The 18,622-nt window shown below is 39.8% G+C and overlaps 1 protein-coding gene across 3 annotated transcripts in view; it reads right to left on the bottom strand.

The window, feature by feature from the left end:
• Positions 1–18,622, bottom strand: part of PBX1 (PBX homeobox 1) — a 329,301-nt gene that overhangs the window by 13,368 nt on the left and 297,311 nt on the right. For 2 of the 3 annotated variants that reach the window (XM_036754029.1, XM_036754028.1), the window contains exons 8-9: positions 17,290–17,402; positions 15,947–16,036 (exon numbers count right to left, since the gene is read on the bottom strand). In XM_036754029.1, coding sequence (XP_036609924.1) covers positions 15,947–16,036; positions 17,290–17,402 — 203 coding nt within the window. The remainder of the gene's footprint in view (positions 1–15,946; positions 16,037–17,289; positions 17,403–18,622) is intronic. The other variant, XM_036754030.1, reaches the window with a different exon arrangement.

Raw genomic sequence — 18,622 nt, 5'->3', positions numbered from 1 at the left:
TTCATATGGGACACTATCCCATTTGTGTTCTATTCATGAGGCTGATGCCTCATTTGAGGTCATCTTAACCCTTCCTGTGTATTATCTCTATATAAGGCAATGGTGGTGAAACTGGTCGGTTTAGCAAATTGGAATACACCATCCTTGTCTCATGGACATGTAGTAAAGTTAGGAGCCTGATCCTCATTTACCTTGCTACCGAACTCATCCCAGAGCATCAAGAGCCAGTAAGCTAAACTCTTCTTGGAATGCACCTATGTTTTTATCACATGAAGTTTGCTCAGTCAAGATATCTCAATTGCATCAGATCAAATAACATGAGATGCTGACATTCTGGCAAGATCATACTATCACTTAATAGAAGGAAAGTCATCCATGAGAACTGCACAAAACATACTTGGGACGTGGACAGTCCAATTCTAGGTGGGCAGTGGGAAATTCATTTTCCATGCGACATTGGCTAAAGGATGTTTATATTCTTGTCTAAGGGACAGGAACAAGTTTCTTATTTCCATTAAAGGTAAAAACAGGGCAGCTGCATATAATGTTTTTACTTCCCATAGTTATATACTGGCGCATGGGTCAAACATAGTTAGTGGAGGTCATTCTAAAAATGTCTCTGTGTTTATCTGATGTACCCAGGCTATCTTGTTCTCCTGACTTAGCTAACTAAAGCTAAAGCTAGAATGATACTAATGTGTACCTAAATACATGTACCCTGTGCCTATCATTACTTCAAACTCAAACACAAATGTAGATCCCGTGGGACTTGAGAGTATTTTAATGACCGGTGATTTCATTAGTCTGGGAATTTGGTCCCTGCTAGAATCTAGTGTCTTAGAAATTTGCTGAAAGCTCAGACAGGTTATGCGATTTGCCCAAGATCACATCACTGATGTCAGGGAGAGAGACTTTGAGGTCAAAAATTCTTGATTCCAAATCCATCAACCTTCCTCTCATCCTTGCCATGGTGCCTTTTATTAGAATACATATTAACAATGAACTAATTAATATACAGATTGAGAATGTTACTAGGTACTTACAGAGGGAGAAGATGTGTGCTTACATACACCCATCAACACACATTCCTACAGTTTGTGCTGATCCATAGGTCTGCTTCTAAACATCACAAGGCTTCTAAAGGATAGGAAAGAATCTAGATACCTATGTGATTACATCCAGATAATTCAGAAAAAAATATTTTTCTTGAGCAAAAATGATCTAGCTATGAATATACAGCCCCAATTTCATTTCTTATGACATTTGGCTTTTCTTTGACTATATTAACCAAAAAATGGCGTACATAAAAAGTACACACAAAGGTAATACGCATGCCTAGCTTATAAGCAAACAAACAAAAAATGAATACACAGAGATCTCTCCTAGCAAGAGTTCATAGACAAAGTCCAACCCGTGTAATACTCTATGTAAGCAAGCTCCCACCACACATATCTTTGAATTCTTTATTATTACACAGGAAGACATATACACTAACACATTTCTGACCATCCAAGAGACAGCAATTACCACAGATTATCAGACCGACAATGACATGCCATGTAAAGAGAGACACTGAGCCAACTCCACATCCCAGAGACTGGCATATTCAAGTACACTTAGGACATTAATAGCAATTTACGTGCCATCACTGAGACAAAGCCACAAAGGCTCCGTTGGCAGCCTCTTATTTTGAAGCCTATTATTTGTGGGAGTTACAAGCTATAATCACAACAGAAACTTTCAAAACCCTTATCTTCCGTGACGCACCAAATCTATTTCAGAGCTATAATTGCTATGTCACCAGAGAGTTTGCAGCTTAATGCACTCAAATGCCGTTTGGTGTTTGCAGGGTCATTACAGCTAACGGAAGGGGGAGGAGGGAATGGGGGAAGATGAAGGTGGCGAGGAAAAAGGGTGAGGGGGAAGATGGAAGGAAGATGCTCATTGGGGGAGGGGAGAGTGGGCAAACAGCTTTGAAAAATTGGGCCCTGCTTGCTATTGTGCCTAACTTATTTTTAGAGGAATGCTGTTTAAAAAAAAATTCTATGTACAGAAGAAATGAAAGTGAGAGCAAGGGGAAAAATCCTTTGTGCTCAAGAGTACAACGTTGATTTGCCACACCCTATAGCTCTTTCTTAAATACTGAGGGACACTCTGTTTTATTCTGGGCTCATCATTCAAGACACTATGTACTCAGAGGGAAAGAAAAAGAAGAATTGATTTTGCATGTTAATTGCCTCCAGCAGCCCCCAGCAGAGGGATTTTTCCAGCTGTGTAGTGGGTTGGGGAATTTGCCTTGATTTTATTGTACATCTGTTTGCTGTGGGGAGGAGCAGTAGACTTGTGCAGCATCCTAGAAGTTTAGACCTGTTCCGGGATGTGCCACCATATTATATGGGCTTAACTCAGGACAGATTCCCATTCTATAGGGGTATAAAAGTTTCCACAGTATTCCAAAATGTGAATGAGAAAACCACTGATCACTCAAAGGCCCAATTTCTCATCCATAAATGGGTTGAGCTTAGGTTAATAATCTACGATACTAACATCTTTCTAAGGAAATTCAAAAGTTTACAAAGCGGTTCTCTCATGGTGGCCTTACAAGATAAATAACGTAAGTCTCATCAGATACATTTTGTAGATAGAGTTATTGTGGATGAGACAGGGTAGGAAGCCTACCTGGGGTTGCAGAGGGAGTGTCAGAGCCAGAATTTGAAACCACATCTCCTGACTCTATGTATAGTTCCCACAAACACACATTCTACCGCGTTGCAATCTTCAATTGAATAATTATCTTATTTTGCATGCGTATATGTGTGTATGTATATATATATATATATATATGTATATATATATATATGTGCAACATATGTGTGTGTGTGTGTGTGTGTGTGTGCGTGTGTGTGTGTGGTTTGTACTCCAAGCTAGCCTAAAGACTACTTGAAGGCACAGGTTCTGTCTTTTCTTTGTTAGTTACTCTACCACCTTATAGTGATTTTGTTATACACACAAGTCCTCAATATAATGCTACCTGACCTCTGGTTCCCTGTGACTACCTTTTAAAAACTATTCTGGTGTCTCTGGGTTTTGCTTTTTAAATTGTTTGGTCCAGACCTGAGTTTTGATTAGTGTGTAGAATTCCTAGTTTGGAAACACCCTTCTGCCTATGGAGATTGGTAAATGGTCTGTAACATATTATTTTACAGCATTACCTCTGGACGCTCACAGGTTAAATGACTTATTCATGTCTACAACAGTGAAATGTGTCACAGACAGGACCTGAATACAGCTCTTCCTGATTCTAAGGTGGGCCATCTATCCACTACATCATACTGCCTCCTGAGCTGTTCATACGTGGTATACATACCAACAAAGTATGCTGAATAATCAGATTGTTAGGGAGATAAGAAAAACCTTCTTAGATAAAGACTAACACTATTTCTATCGTATAGAATACAGACTGAAGTCCTCCTGTGATGGCTCATGATAGCATGGAGATAGCCCTGAAGTCTTAAAGGCTTTGCTAATGAAAAATATGCTCTGGCAAGTTCTTTAAGCCCTAAAGCTTTTGAATATCCTAGTGGTGCACTATGGGTCTTTTTTTCTGAAAGCAAGCCTAGACAAGTTTGGAAAGGCTGATTACTAGTGCAACGTATGCTATCCCTTTTAGGCCTTTTGCATATGGAAAGGGCAAAAAAAGTATTTTTATGTAAAGGGAAAGACATATCAAATATAAAAGAATCTAAGACATTATTTCTGTTATGGATGAACATTTTGGTACTAAAAATGTAGAAAAAGAATATTGTTTTAATAAAAAACGTTAGGGGCAGCTAGATGGCGCAGTAGGGGCAGCTAGGTGGCGCAGTGAGTAGAGCACCGGCCCTGGAGTCAGGAGGATCTGAGTTCAAATCCAGCCTCAGACACCTGACACATGTACTAGCTGTGTGACCTTGGGCAAGTCACTTAACTCCAATTGCCCTGCCAAAAAAGCAAAAAACAAACAAACAAACAAACAAAAAAGATGTTACTATATGTGTATGAAGAAATCCAGATTTGAAATGATATTTGGACAATTTGGGTTAAAAAAAATAAGCTGTGGTGTAAATACAAAGACACAGATTGCCTTGAGAATGATGGAGAATGATGGCTCACTTATGTGAGAAGTTTGATGTTTTAAAGATGCAGAGAAAAAACTTTTATATATTAAAAACCAGATGAATACGAGGGTAAAGAAACATAGTTTCAAGACAGTGTTAAAAGACTTTAGAACTCTGAGCTATTATAGTACCTTAGTTCATTTGCATATTATGACTAAAAAGGGTAAAATATTAAAAAAATTAGAAATTCTATAAACATACGGAGACTGAGGTATGAATGAAAATAGCATATTAATTTAATATGGGAAATTTGAGGCATTGTGCCTTTTTAAGTGAAAGGCAAGTCACTGAAAGTCAAGAACCTCTCATTTAAGTCGTTGAAGGCATAGGAACTAGGGAAAAGAACTGGGTATAGGAAACTGATATAAAAACCTTAGGAGTAGAATTGAAAACAGGGGAAGGAGGCTGAACCTGCTGTCAGAACTATGACATTTAGAAGCAGTCAGCAGACAGAAAGCTTCAGTTGAGTGATCCCTGACTATATTGGTCAACAGCTTCATTGACAGCTATTTTCCTTCATTCTTTATTGAGTTGGAGAGAAACGAAACTTCTCACAATGGTCTGCTTCTTCTTGCTGAAGCATCTAGCTTGGGAAGGAAAAATATTAAGCTTTGCAGTTGCTCTGGTATCCTAGTGAGCAAGCTAGATTTGTTCGCCCAGTTTGAGAAAGTCAACCTGAACTGTGTTTCTGGGATTTCCATTCTGACTGAACAGTGACCATCCATATAAATGAATAACTGAATGAACTGATTGGTAGAGCCAAAGGATAGCCAGTTTCATGAACTTTGGGAGTTTTCTGTTTTAAAGAGAACTCCTATTCACTTAAAAAATACTTTCTAAGAATCTTACTAAAGGTGATTGTAAATGGAAAGGGTTTCTAAACGTTATATTTAAGTAGAAGAGGAAGATTTATCCAGTTTAAGAGTGGTAAGGGCTAACTATTAAGTAATGAGCAAAGTAACTTTTTCTTTTGCTACTTATGTTCCTGAATGGACCATAACATGAATGTCTGTGGTGCAGATTTTTGAAGTACCATAATAAACACAAGAACTTTCCTTCTTCATGCGTTTCTCTCCTAGTTTCCTTTTTCTGAATGTCTACTCCAACACTGATACTGAATGCACTGGGAGAAGAGTATGATCCAGATCTATATGTGGGTAGTGATGTATTTTATTATTAATGAATTTGCTTTAACATATCAGTATTCATGATGCCTTGTTTTTTGTTGGGTAGTTATGCTGAAGATCTAAAAGCATATCATTGTGAGAGCCAAATTAGGTAAATGCCATGCATTGTGCGCATGCATTACGTTGTGAATGACTGGTTGTATGGACAGCAAATTCATCATATGGGAGCTAAATAGCTAGAGTGACAATTAGAGAATCCCAAGGGAGTTAGAACTTAACAGGGTGGTGTAGTCTGTCTCTGAGAACCTAGATTTGCTAATATGAAGGGAGCATAGAGCAAATGAGTCAATCCAGCGAAGAGTAGGTGACAACAAACCCTGTTCTACATGTGAGATATATATACATATATATATACACACACACATACACACACATATAAAATAAAGGATTATATGTATGTATATGTACATATATGTGTATGTATATATATGTGTGTATGGAGGGTGTGGTGTGTGTGTGTGTGTATCTGTTCCAAGTCACACCCATATCACATATCACTGCTGATATTATGGTTGTAATTTTGTTGGTCAGAGGGTGCTGAAGTTTTCATGCGCTAACTTTCGAAGACCATCTCCTAAGTAAGCCAAAAAGGTGTCTGCGGTAATGGAGAGAGTATCCATATGGACAAAATGACAGATTCTTAAAGGACTAAAGTATTTATCAGGTTAGAGGATATTTTGCTTAGATTTTTCTAGGATGAGAATCCAGTCCCATCTATGGAGGATTTTCCTACACATATGCATACAATAAAAGCACCAAACTACATTAACAGTAACATTCAACATTCAGAAACAAGCATTTTGAAGGTGGTGGGCATATAGACCCATCTGAGAAGCTACCTGACACAGCAGACAAATAGTAGAAGGGAATATCAAGCCTCCTGTTACCATGTCTAGTTATGGTTTCTGTTGTAAAAGACTGGATAAGATAGGAGGACAATTAAAATCAGAGTGCTAAAAATAGGTCTTCTGAGGAATGATTAAAAAGTTGGAGCTGTTTAGCTTAGAGAAAATTAATGAATGACAACAAAACTTTAAAGATAAGAGAATTCTTTGGCTATAGTGATTTAATTGTTTATTGCTTCCCCATCTCCGCAAAGGACCAATAAAGAAAAAAAAATAGAATTCCGACACAGAAAGAGCAGGGATTCTTAACCTGGAGTCCATGGATTTTTTTTTTAATTTTGATTACTGTATTTCAGCAGAATTCATTTCCTTTTTTTTATCTTTATGTGGGAAACAAAAAGAGGAATTCTGTTTCCACAGAATTGAAAAGCTTTGAATGATAGCAGAATGTAAGTCAGAGGTGACTGGTTCTCATCAGAGCTGTGACCTAGCAGAACCAGGCTTCTGATCAGGTAAAAGGTTAGAACGCATGCTTAATGAGCTTTTAGAGAGGGACATGAAGTGGGAGGTTCAGGAGCTTGTATCTAGCCAATGGAGAGCAAGGGGCAGGGGGGCAGGAACTCAAATTGGGAACAGCATAAAAGGGCTTGCAATTGTCTGAGTAAGCATACTCTCCATTTGAGAGGTACCCATTCACTAGCAATAATTGGCTAAAACAAAATGAGAACTTTCCTGGCTTCACAATGAGTATTGTTCTTTCTATCGTGAGCATGTTTTTCACACTTACTCTATCCATTTAAAATTATTTTGAGAAGGAGTCCATGGGTCTCACTAGGCTGACAAAAAGGTCCATTACACACACACATGCACACGCACACGCACACGCACACACAAATTTAAGAACCTCTTCCTTAGACCAAAGGAAAGATATTTTGACTATAATAGTGAAGAAACAACAGAAGGCCTAAGGAAGATGGTGGATGAAATGTCAGGGTTGAGCAGTAAACACCTTCTCCAAAGAAGAATGAGGGGGAGGAGGAGGAGAAGGTGTAATACACAGTCACTGAAAGAGGCTTATTGGTAAAAAATGTGCTGGGAAAAAAGAACATTGTTTCTTGTCCATATTAGGCACTTAATAAATTTCTGATAAATTGGTTGGCTGAATTGAACAAGTAGACAAATGCTGGCTATAAATTAAGTTTATGTTGTCTTCACAAAAGGGGAAAGAGGAAGAATAAAGAGTCATATTTTGTAAATACAGACTTTGGAGACAGCATTAATGCCCAGACATTTAAGTCTGTACAAGACTTAGGAAATGAACTGAATGGAAATAAAATATACCAAGAAAAAGAAAACGGAGAAATATGAATGGGAAGTGAAAAGATGAAATTTGTGTTCACGGCATGTGACGAAGGCACTCTGTTTTTCACTTCAGACATCTTGCTATATTCTATTTAAATGTGTTTGAAGCTCTATGTGCTGGAAAAGATACATGCAGGCTGACTCTACATTAAAAGCCAAGCTTCCAAACTACTGCTCCAAAGGGCAGTGGTTAATGAATAATCTTAATTATTCAATGCAAATTAGCTTTTCTTCCAGCTCCAAGCTTTAATAGCAAGCTGAGAAAGAGGCTCAGAAAAGGTTTCCCCTGAAAAGAAGCACCATACACATTGTGGACATGTGCATGGAATAACTACAATTTGCCCTTTTCTTCCCTCTCTTTTTGTTTTTGTTATAAGAAAAAAGGAGACAAAAGAAAGTAAAAGGGAACCTCTCAGAATGTTAAGATGGGAAATTAATAGCCCTCTGTTAAAGTGCTAGTTAAATATTAAAGTTTTATCCTTCCAGAAAGAAGAAAGGCTAATGAACAGAAGCAGCTGGCCAAGGTTCCTGAGACAAACTTCACAAAGTCCTTTACTGTTAGTCATGACAGTTATGAATAAATCTTGAAACAACTTTAAGTTCCAAAAAAATGGTTCATGACAAGTTAGATACTATATCTTTCTCGGGTCCAAAGATAAGCCAAGATTATAGATTAAACTGTGACAAGAGTCAAAGATTAGTGAGAAAGGTACCAAATTGTACCTAGGTGCTTTTATGTCTTTAAATCATCTACTAAGTTGTACCATCATTTTAAGATAGGAGAATCTTATTTATGTATACTCAACTGTCCTAAGAAACAAAAGAACACACGCTTCTTTTTGAGAATAAAACTTGAATCAAAAATAACGCCAATCTGTTTCTCAATTAGCTATATTTATGGAAAAGCTTAGGTGTTTGGACTACAAGGCATAATTGAACATGGGGGACACATACTTGAATGTATACTGAAGTCCCTAGAAAGAAAGAGTCACTGAGATATTCGCCTTGTAAATCTATAAAGTGACCACAATTGTTTGTTTCTCTATAGATCAAGTATGTGCTTAATTTAGGGTTTGTGGAAACATCTTTTTAGGGGGATGAGTAGTTATAAAATAATGTTAAATGTGTACATGATAAAAAAACCCTCATTTAACAAAAACAACTTGTGGGATCTCTAAAAGGAAGTTAGCTAACCATCTGCATTGGATTGACTAAGGCTTTTTACCTGAATGGAGGCAAGGAGGCTACATACACTACATGAATTTGATGTCCCTATTAAGCCAGAGAAATTGGAATGACTTAAAGAGGCAGAGGTTTCCCACAAACTAAACTGTGGCTAGGACTTCAAGGGAAAATGTCTAGAAGACTGCACAAGAAAAATATGCTCAGCTGTGGGACTTTGAGCAACATGAGCTTGTCCAGCTACCAGGCAAGAGACAGGAGAGAGAGGCCACCTCCAGAAATCAATGGAATTGCTTCCAGCATTTTGATGCAATTAATATTTATTGAATTCCTAGAGGGGCTACATCACTGTGTCAGGGACAAGCCCATTTTCCACTTGGGTTTCTGAAGCTTTGGCAGTGTTTATGGGAGCAAAGGGTAAAGCTCAGTTAACTCACTGCACTGGCCTAGAGAGCGTCAACTCAACATCTCAGCCTGAGGGCAGTAGGGATGAAGAACCAAATGGGTGGCTCATCTGGGAAGGACACTGCAAAATATTACTTCCACATTCAAAGGGCACTGCATATATCTGTGTTGATAAGTGGGAAGCCTCTGTGCCTTAGCTTTTCCATACACACAGAAATAAAAACGTCTCCTTTTATTTGTGGTCTTGAATTCTATCCCCTTTTCTTCATGAACTTCCTCAGAAATGGCAAACTACCAGCTTTGTACAGACTCAGAGGATGCTGAAGCTGGAGGGGACCTGAGAGATCATCGAGACCAACCCCCTCATTTTGCAGATGAATAAATAGGTCTATAGAGTTGAAAAGACTTGCCGGAGCTTGGACAGGTGGCAAAGCCAGGACCAGAACGCCGCTCTCCTGCTTTCCAGCCCACTGCTCTTTTTATTGTGTCACATTCCTCTGGCTTCAGCTCTTTCTCTAGTTTCCCACAGAGGAGGATGGAAGGCCTCCAGCCCTAGAGTTAAGTGCACAAAGTTGTGGGGAGGACAGCCAAAAATATACTCCCTTAGGAGTCAACAGAGAAATGTGGCTACCAGGTTTGACAGAGCCTAGGACCCAGGAAAAAAATATCCTTCTTGGTTCCTTATACACGAATGTATATGTACATCAGGCATATGATTCTGTTTAGTAACCGCATCCCCAGGATCAAGGCCAGCAAAACTGGCTGTGGCTAATGCCAGTGCCACAAAGAGCAAAGAAGGCTCCAGGATGTGATGCTTATTATTATTATAAACGCCTGGCATGTTTGTTTGGTTTCATGGCGGTTGGTTTTTCAAACTATCGGTGGTTGATCTTGAAATCTTTTCTTTGCTCTATTATTTCAACCTCGCCCCCTGGGATCTGAAGTTGGCAGGCTCCCCAGCCTCTATCTTTCAAAAAAAAAGGAAGAATAATCTCAGATAGAGTTTTAAACTAGTCCAGAGGTGAAAGAACTTCCTGAGGCATATCTGTGATCTCCATTGGACTCACAGACAGTGTGCTTAAGACTTGACCCGCATACATAAAGCCAGGGAGCCACCTTCTCCATTTGCTAGAAGATAGTGAGAAGAAGGTGATGATGGAAACAAAGGCATTGGCCGCCTTTCTTGTCCCTTAAAAAGCTTTCAAGCTGTCCTTATCAGCCAGATTAATAAGGTGAGAAATCAAAGCAGTCACAAGGTATAGTTAAGGAGATGCCTATGCTCGTTCACAAGTTCATGAAGGAATTAAATGCCTTTTGGCTTTAAATTCTCAGCTGAAGAAGGCTTTAAAGTTCATTGTCCTAAATGGTTGTTGGGGAAATATGCTTACTCTTTTTAATCTGCTGATGGTTTTCAAGGAAGAATTTCTAAAATTGGATCATAAACCACTTGGAAGCATGAGCCATTAAATTGTAAGCTCCTTGAGTTACGGTAAGCGATGTCTTTTGCCTCTTTTTGTATCCCCAGAGCTCAGGACAGGGCCTGGTACATAGCAGGTGCTTAATAAATGTTTACTGATTGACCCACACATTCAACCCCAACATACAGTGTTTTGTAGAGGATCAGGGAGTTTATGGGTACTTAATAAAGTCCAGTCTTGTTCAGTGGCCTGTTAATTGATGTGGAGATTGGCTAGCCCCTTTGTTTTTTTACTTCCCTGTGTAGGTATTTTGTTTTTTTGCTATGTCAACTTTACACAAGCGGAAGCCCTAGAAAGCAGACAGGATAAGGCATGGAAGTGAAACTCAAACTGGCCCATTTTGCCATTTTACCTTTTTTGATAACCTATATATAAGAAGAGTGACTTAATGTGCTATATTTTAGGAAGTAGACAATGACAAGCTGAAGCATATCCAGATAAGCGTGGCTAAGATATAGAGGCATTTCAAAACCTTGTCATATGAGAGAAGAGCCTAAAGGAATTAGGAATGTTTAGTCTAGAAAAGGGGAAAAAATGAGAGTTGAACCATAAGGAGATTTCAAAAAATAATCATGTCATCAAATCTGGGATATGTGGTTCATCTGGTTGGAAGGATGTTGCAATTCTTAACCCAGTCCTGACTTTGTCTAGTCTAGGTAAACAGATGCTTTTAAGGGGAAAGAGACTATTCAGACTGGGTTTTTTTTAATAAGGGATGAATCACTTAATGGAGATAGAAGAGAAAAGATACTTTCTTCTTTGAGTCTTATCAGCCATGATGCCATGCATGGACCCTAATGTGATCAGCTCTGGGATCCATACAGACCACACTCATCCAACAGGAAAGACTCCACAACTCTTTGCCCAAAGAATAAAAAGGTCCTGAGTGGCCCACTCTCCATTTTACTGTTGAATTAAACTGAATAATTTTTTTAAATTATTGTTCCCTTATTGACCAGGTGTGGGCACCAATAATAATTCTCTCTCTGGTTTAAGTGCATGTCTTGGCTATACAGAAATGATGTTCAAGCTTAAAGTCCTGCTATACAAGCTACTACAATTTTATTTAATACAAATTATTTATTTAAATAATTTTATTCAATAAAATAAGAACTTCCTAAGAACTGTGGGGGAAAAAAAGAATGGACTATCTCAATAGACAGATAGTGAGTTCACTCACTGGAGATGTTTAACCAAAGGCTAACTGATAATTTTCTATGAATGATGTAGACAAGATACCATGTGAACAGGTTGGATGAGATGTCCGATAATGTCACTTCCAATTCTAAGGTTGAAATATTGGATAAAATTGGGGTTGGAGCATTACCTGAGACTTTAATTATTCATAGCCTCCCTATTTCTCAGTACCCTGCAAAGGTCAGAGTTGTAAGGCTTAGAAATAGGCCAGTTGGCTAAAACTGGATTTCTGATATCAAAGCAACAAGAAAGAAGAGGAAGGTGTTATCCTTGTTTTGGGAGGGGGTGGGGTTTGAACTCAAGGAAATTCTAAAATGTTCACAAACAATAAAGCTGTCTAACTGACTAATCTGAATTTATTTGGAGTGAAAATTTCTATTGAATTACTAAAAAAAAAAATCCCAAATATAGATTATTGACAGATGAAACCTAGTATAAGTAACATCTGAAATGAGATAACGTACATGAAATGGGAAGGGGTCTTATTGGAGTTGGGCTTTAGACGATGGGCAGGAATTCAGAGGCAGAAAGCTGTGAAGAGAGAGGTAGCAGAGGAGGAGGGTCCAGGCCTTTGGGGTTTCTATTAGTTCTAACAGAGTCAACCTTGTCTATCGTCATTAGTGAAAGGGAAGTAGATGAAAAGATGTAAAACCAAGGAAAGAGGTGTCTAGGCTCTGACTCAGTGGGTACCTCACAGGTATAAAGTTAAATGGGGGATGGGAGAGTAGAGAACCTTTACTTTAATCAATCCTCACCATAAAACACTGATGAGTTCTGAAAAACCCATTCAGACAAAAGAAAACATGCAGAGACTCAATCCAATTTCACAGAAGCTTATACCTCATCTTTGGGCTTTTACAGCTGTTTTCCATTGGGCTCTCCCGACTCTATAATGTGATGTTAAAAGGATTAAGCATACATGAGGTCTTCATTACTGGTGATAGAATGACAAAAAAGAAAATAGGCCTTGTCCTCAAAGAGGACACATTCTACTTGAGATGAGATTCAACCCAGTGAGGCCGGGGGGAGGGGAGGCCCAAATTGTGTGTGTGTGTGTGTGTGTGTGTGTATGCATATACACATAATATCCACAAATACATATTTTCTATAGATATATGTATACATACACACACACACACCAGTAGAGAGAGACAGATAGATAGATGCATTTGTTGTTATTGCTTTTATGGTTGAATCACTTTCAGTCATGTCTGACTCTTTGTGACCCTATTTTGGGGTTTTCTTGGCAAAGATACTGGAGTGGTTTGCCATTTCTTCCTCCCAACTCATTTTACAGATGAGGAAACTGAGGCAAATAGGGCTAAGTGATTTGGCCAGGGTCACACAGCTAGTAAGTGTCTGAGGTCAGATTTGAACTCAGGTTTTCTTGACTCCAGGCCTGGCACTCTACACTCTATGCCACCTAGCACATAAACTCATATAATACATACATATATACATACATATACATATGTACACATATGTATATTTATCTATAAATGTAGATATAATATATGTATATATACCCACCTATACCTCCCTCTCATATATATGTGTGTGTATATATATACACGTATGTGTGTATACACACATACATATGAGAGAGAGAGAGGGACAGAGACAGAGGGAGAGAGAGAGAGAGAGAGAACTTGGGAACATCCTGCATATGTAATACGCACATTATGTGTATGTGCATGTTATGGATCTCTCTCTATGCCTATGTGAATACACATGTATATGTTTGTGTATGTGGCTTTTTAAACCATAAAGTTTTCTAAAAACAAATGGTGGCATTTCCTCTTACTACAGAAGGACTTGGCACTCCTATTTTGTAGGTAAGAAGTTAAATCTATTGTTAATCCTACTGCTGATCAGAACTTGGGGAACAGAAACTGGGTGACCTGTCTTCTAGGGAGCCACTATGATGAAACCCATCCTGCTCTGTCTTAGTCATGGACAGCTCTTTTCAGGCAGCCCCGTGTAGAGACTAGATGGAAAGAATGGGGGTGAAGTCCCCACTATCTATCTAGCAAGCTCCATTTCCTGAGCACTGGTATTGTTTGGAGCTCGGCAGGCTTCCATGGTTGTGTGTAGTTTAAGGATTTGTTTATTTTTCATTTCTTGGCTTCAAACTTTTCATTCCTGTTTCTCTCTTTCAGTCTCTACTCAGTTTTTTTTCCCTTCTTCTCTTGGCAGTAATACTCTGCTTCCCTACATACACATTTCTTTCCCTAAAACACACACACACACACACACACACACACACACACACACACACACACACCTCAGTTTAACACAAAATACTACTTTATGAAAATGTATCTCCCTGTAATAAGCTTAAGTCTCCTGGATGGGGTAGGGGTGAGACAATTTAAAACTGATACCCAAGTATCATATCTTATCATGATCAGACTTTGACTCATTTATTCTGTATATTAAAAAGCTAGAAATGGAGTAAATACAGCTCACACAAAAATTAATGAAAAATGATAGACCCTTTCAAATGGCATTTCCAAGCCCAGTTTTTGCAGCAGCCTTATGTAATCAGACATAATTGTCTGCACATGTTCAGTTACATTACTTCAGAAATGATTCCCAGCTCCGCCAGATGACGTCAGGGGTCAATGCTGAACCTGAGACCCTGAAGGTTGCTCTCTTCTCTGCTACCCAGTTAGGAAGGTACGGCTCCAAAGAGAAGAGCGGTTAGCCACATTCCCTTCCAAGTCAAATGCCCTCTCTGTAGCTCCCTTTTTTTGGGTGTGCCCATGTTCCTCTCTCTCTCTCTCTCTGTTTTGCTTTCTTTGTGAGTCCCTCCTATATGCCAAAATGCAAAGCTCCCTTGGGGAAATCCATCCTTTATCTTACAAAAAATTCAGGCCTACAAAGAGGCCATGTCCAAAATTGCAAAGTGTGTCTGAGGCCATTCCTCCTTCTAAATTCCCCTATTCCCAGCTCAACTGGTGGATGACAACTTCTGCTACACACAAGGCCTTTCTTTTCCAAATATCTTGCCTTGACTTTTGGAGAAACAGCCATTCGTGGAACCCTTGAAAAGACAAGGCAACTTGAAGGCTGGCTCTTCTTCCTACCTAACTTCTTGATACTTGAAAGGACTTGACTGTCCAATGGGAATGTCCAATAGGTCGACCTTGCTCTCTGATCATCGCAACTAGAAAAAGGTCTTGATTTAGAATCTGGGCAGGAGGCAGAGGATAACCTACTAAGGAAGATAGCAAATAACCCATCTCTATTCCTCTCTCTCCAAAGATTTTATCTTCATTGCTCTCCAATTTGCAGTCATCCCAACAGCAACAATAATAAAAAAAAACAATCAAAATCTTTCAAATTCTGAGCCACCCTTCTGCCTGAGCCTCCAGTGACCTCTAAATGCCCAGAAAATAACCCCCCAATCCAGAGAACAGCCTCCTTTTCCAGGCTGCCCTCTTGTCCCAGCTTGCTGTCACCGCTGCTGAGATGGCGGACGATTGATCTGAGAAATGAAGTTGGATTGCTGTCCCGAATCTACACTCGGTTCTCCTTGTGTCTGTCTGATCGATTTCACTCTGTGCGATATAGCTTGTCGCTATGAATTTTCATGCTCTCCGGGAGCCGCCAGCGCACCCAAGAACGAGTAGAAGATGGTTCGTCTGTCGTCCCCCCCATCCCACTCCCTCACCAACTTAATTTTTTTCTTTTTTTGCTACAGACTGACTGGAGCAAGGTTTATTTTTAGACAGTGGCCCTGGTTGCAATGGATTCTGGCTACTGGCTCTCTTGCCAGGGTTCCCAGGCCTCAGTCTGTGGTGACATTTTCTACCACTGTTGTACTAGGTGTCACCTGTTTAGCAGCTCCTCTCAGCTGAATGCATGTGGCCGCAGGTGCTATGCAAACACTGATTGTGTCTGACAGCCTTAGACGCCAGCTGCCTGCATGAAGCCTGCCCGATCCCCACTTTTTTGTGGGTAGAATGCTGCCGTTGGCATGACCGATACAGAAGCAATAAACTAGGTGACCGTAAAACTAAGACAAGTCCTACTAAGTGGCATTCTGAGCCCTATGGCTTTGAAATAATTGGTAGTGATAGAATGAAAAAGGAAAGGAGGAAAAAGAAAAAAAATCCTATTTTTCTTACACTGATGCCCTGCGGACTGTACATCTGACTGGCTGCAAGTCCGTCACTGTATCCTCCTGTCTGGCTGATAACATGGCGAAGGGTATCCACCTAAACAGATGAAGAACAACAAAGAAGAAAATGAGCAGAACAGAAAGAGAAAGACATTATCATCATCATCTGGCAGAATATATTTTGGACATTCCAAACCAGTCTCATCATTTTGAGGGGTGCCCTTCTTGAACACAGGATACGGTAGAGGGAAATACCTGCAATTACTTCATCAGCATCTTTGAATACAATTCTCAAGTAGGCAAAGAGACCACAAGAAGTGAGATGACAAGCAGCTTACCTCACTAAGAGGGAAGCAGATTCACTGAGAAATCACATGAAGATGTAAACAGGGGAAAGAGCAGTGAAGCATTTACCCATTTCCCTTTGCCTACATAGCTTTTTGATTCCCCAACGTTCTTTAAAGCCAGATCTCTGATTGGAAAGGGCTTGGGAAGTCATTTCAGAGGATAGCCAAGTTTTTGGTCATTTGGCCAGAGTCTGTTCCAAACATATTTCCCGGGCAATGTTTCCCAAGCCAGCAAAGCTGGCCAACCCCAGACAATGATGCTTCCTGATCTGCATCCAGAGTGTGGAACTGGATTCATCTGGATCAGAAATTCCCAGAAATTCTCCACCCTTTTAAGAGAGCATCATGATTGGAGAAAATGAAAGGCTTCCTGTTTACTGAGGAGCACTGAGTTCCTGAAACACCTTCTTTTCCAAACATGGACGTGCACTTATCAAAGGAAACTGAAGTCCCTCCTCTCCAAACGTGATCAAGGAAAAAAATGTTTATTGCACTGGATTGGGTGGCTTTTTGGTTAAGAATGAAAATACAACATACTCATATATTTGCCCATTTATTATTTTTTCCTCCTTTTAAGTAGACCTTGAGCTCTGGTGTCCAACGTAAGTGAAGAAAACCTGGAAATGCGAGAGAACACTTTGAATTCCTCATTCCTTTCCTTTAGTGAAAAAGAATACATAGGTTGGTTCCACTTGCCAGGTGTGCATTGGAATACCTTGACTATTTTCCCTGCAGCTCCTCTCCTGCCTTCCTAGTATAACTGTCAAGCCAGAGCCAAATGCATTCACAAAGTGTGGACGAGATTCCCCAAGACAATGGTTGTTGTTGCTTTTTATTTTATTTTTATTTTTGTTTTTTATTTTTGTTTTGGTTTGGTGGTGAGGTAGGTAGGTTGGTTGGTTGGTTTGATTTTTTTTTATCTTTCTCTCTGTACAGGTGTGGGAAATTGCCAATACCATGGAGGGCTCGCATTCGCTTGGCAGTACATTGGCTGGGTCCCTACCTGTGACTGCACGTTGGCTCCAACCTGGGCCCCTTGGTAAGAATCCCCATTGAGTGACTGCACGCTCATGAACAAATCTCCAGAGTTTGACATGTTAAAAGAACTGGAAGAACCTGAAAAGGAAAGAGTGAGGCACCTGAATCATAGAAAGGAAAAGGATCAATCCCCGCAACTCTCAGCCAAGAGGAAGGACATCATGCAAAGCAATTCCCCCCAATGAAAATGAAAATTAAAAACGACAACGAAAACACAGTTTGGTTAGTAGTATGAAGAATAGAGCAAGCAATAAAAGGTGCCAACTGTTGAGGTTATGCGAAGCCCCAAGATGTGCCATATTGCCAGCAAGACTGTATCCTTTAAGTGGCTTCAAAGCTGGGAAAGGGGGAGAGGTTCATTCATCTCATCTCAGTCTTTCTGGAAAATGGAGGTGGTCTCCAATGCAACTTGCAACTTCTACTTCACTCAGTCTTATGACTGTCCGTGGAACTAGCCAAGTCTAGAGATCTGGGGCAAGATAATGTCACAGTCAAGCCACCCAGGAGAGCAAGGTGACCTTTTCAATCCCATGATCAATGTGCTGCTTCCATAGGAATGTTTTACTATCCATGGAGCAGCACTACACAGGGATCATATATAAAGGCAATGAGTGTTATGCCTAAGAATCTGTCTTTTGTTCAGTTCCTTGCCATTTTTTTTTATTTCCAGGAAGCCCATGATGGCCATAAGGGCATTAAGAGAATGACAAAATTAACCCTTCCATGCCATCTATGTAGAGAGATAAAAGAAGAAAATCATGGGCCAAGGATCCTCCTTAATTTTAGTATAGATAAAAACATCGGCCTTTAGAATAGGGTAGAAGACTAACTTTTCCAAAGATTTTCAGCTATCTGGAATGGAGTCCCAGCTAGCCACCGCTGCTTTACTAATATTACTAATATTCTCCTCTTCCTTGCCTTCTCCATCCTGATAGAGCGCAACTTCAATGACTGAGGGGGGGAAAAGGCTCAGAATTATTCTGGAAATTATCGTGCAGCTCAGCGCATTAAGAGAGAAAGCTCAACGTGCAAGGTTTGGTTATAAACATGACATTAGCCTTAGAAGGGAGAGACTTCAGGGGCCCAGGTCAGCTCCACCATACTCCTTCTAAGCCCATACTGCTCAAATTTGCTCCCTTCCCACACATCTTGACAGCCATCATCTGTGTGGAATCACCCAGCAATGATGCATGCCTAGGCTCTGACACTTGATTTCTGGTTTCTATACAAAGACAGGAATTTGAGCTCTTCTAAAATGACCTTCCTGACATACTGGAGGAGTAGGAGCTAAAAGAATG

This window comes from Trichosurus vulpecula, chromosome 4, assembly GCF_011100635.1.
Source record: "Trichosurus vulpecula isolate mTriVul1 chromosome 4, mTriVul1.pri, whole genome shotgun sequence".
Classification (NCBI taxonomy): Eukaryota; Metazoa; Chordata; class Mammalia; order Diprotodontia; family Phalangeridae; genus Trichosurus; species Trichosurus vulpecula.
This window is presented reverse-complemented; position numbering and strand designations above follow the sequence as displayed.